Raw genomic sequence first — 1,260 nt, forward strand, 5'->3', positions numbered from 1 at the left:
ACACACACACACACACACACACACACACATATACAAACATAGATATCTATACATACACACACACACACACACATACACACACACACATACATATCTATACACACACACACACACACACACACATATCTATACACACACATACATATCTATACACACACACACACACACACACACACATATATACAAACATAGATATCTATACATACACACACACACACACACATATACAAACATAGATATCTATACACACACACACACACATACATACATACATATACACTGAGGGATGAAGTGTGAGGGGGCTGGAGGTTCTACTTACCTTTGTTCAGATGGGATCACCAGGAGAAGCCCATGGAGGAGGACGAGGCTGGAGGCTCCCCAACACAAGAACGTCAAGAACCTCCCGAACCTGAGCAGAGAACACACCAACACGTATGAACATTTACACGGGAAGCAACACGGTATTCAGACCTAAAACATATAATCTGATCTAGAATGGTCAATAGATTTTCATTTGCCATGCGGGGGTACAAAACCTCCTTCTTCCTCCTCCTGGGACACATGGGGTGGGAGGGGGGGTCAGCTGATAGCTAATCATCCAATGAAATGACAGGAACATTCGCTAACCAGCTGCAGTCAGAATGGGACTCATCGAATGTTCTGACTGTTCTCTCTCTTCCCCCTTCGAATGTTCTGCATGTATTATAGACAGCAGTGAGCGAGGACAATACCACATTGCGGCCACCAGATGGCGCCGGGGATCACAGGAAGGGTGACAAGAGATACAATGTAACAATTCAGAGAACACTGGAGGGAAGTGACACATACATGTAACCATTACTACGAGGGGGATCCCCGAGATCCGAGGGGACCCCAGAGATGTACCCGGGGGCCCAGGGGCCACTCTCACTCTAGGTTTTTAGGCAGATGATTGCTGACCTCTCGGTGGGGTTGGGGCTGAGCAGCTGAGCGATCTCCAGGGAGTAGCAGAAGAAAGCCCAGAACAGCACGCAGGAGAAGTAATGGATCCACGTCTGCCGGGACAGAAGAAGAGGAAGAGTTAGTATCTGCTCCGGAAAATCATGACATTGTAAGCCTGATATGAAATTACAGTCAGTTAATAGCAAAGGGAGCACAGGCAGACATTGCATGGACCTCCATGAGGTCAGGGCTGGCCCTGTAATGAGGCAGCCTGTGGCCCCTGCCCCAGGCGGCATCCCTTTGGGTGACATGGGGGGGGGGGGGGGGCGAGGGGGGGGG

The 1,260-nt window shown here is 49.2% G+C and overlaps 1 protein-coding gene across 1 annotated transcript in view; it reads right to left on the minus strand.

The window, feature by feature from the left end:
* The window catches only part of LOC108803011 (G-protein coupled receptor 143-like), a 13,595-nt gene that overhangs the window by 9,951 nt on the left and 2,384 nt on the right, over positions 1-1,260 (minus strand). Inside the window, exons 3-4 of the mRNA XM_018574863.1 lie at positions 940-1,034; positions 340-409 (exon numbers count right to left, since the gene is read on the minus strand). Of these exons, the coding sequence (XP_018430365.1) occupies positions 340-409; positions 940-1,034 (165 nt within the window). The remainder of the gene's footprint in view (positions 1-339; positions 410-939; positions 1,035-1,260) is intronic.

Source organism: Nanorana parkeri, unplaced genomic scaffold (genome assembly GCF_000935625.1).
Source record: "Nanorana parkeri isolate BGI_ZX_2015 unplaced genomic scaffold, ASM93562v1 scaffold3297, whole genome shotgun sequence".
In the NCBI taxonomy this organism is placed as follows: domain Eukaryota; kingdom Metazoa; phylum Chordata; class Amphibia; order Anura; family Dicroglossidae; genus Nanorana; species Nanorana parkeri.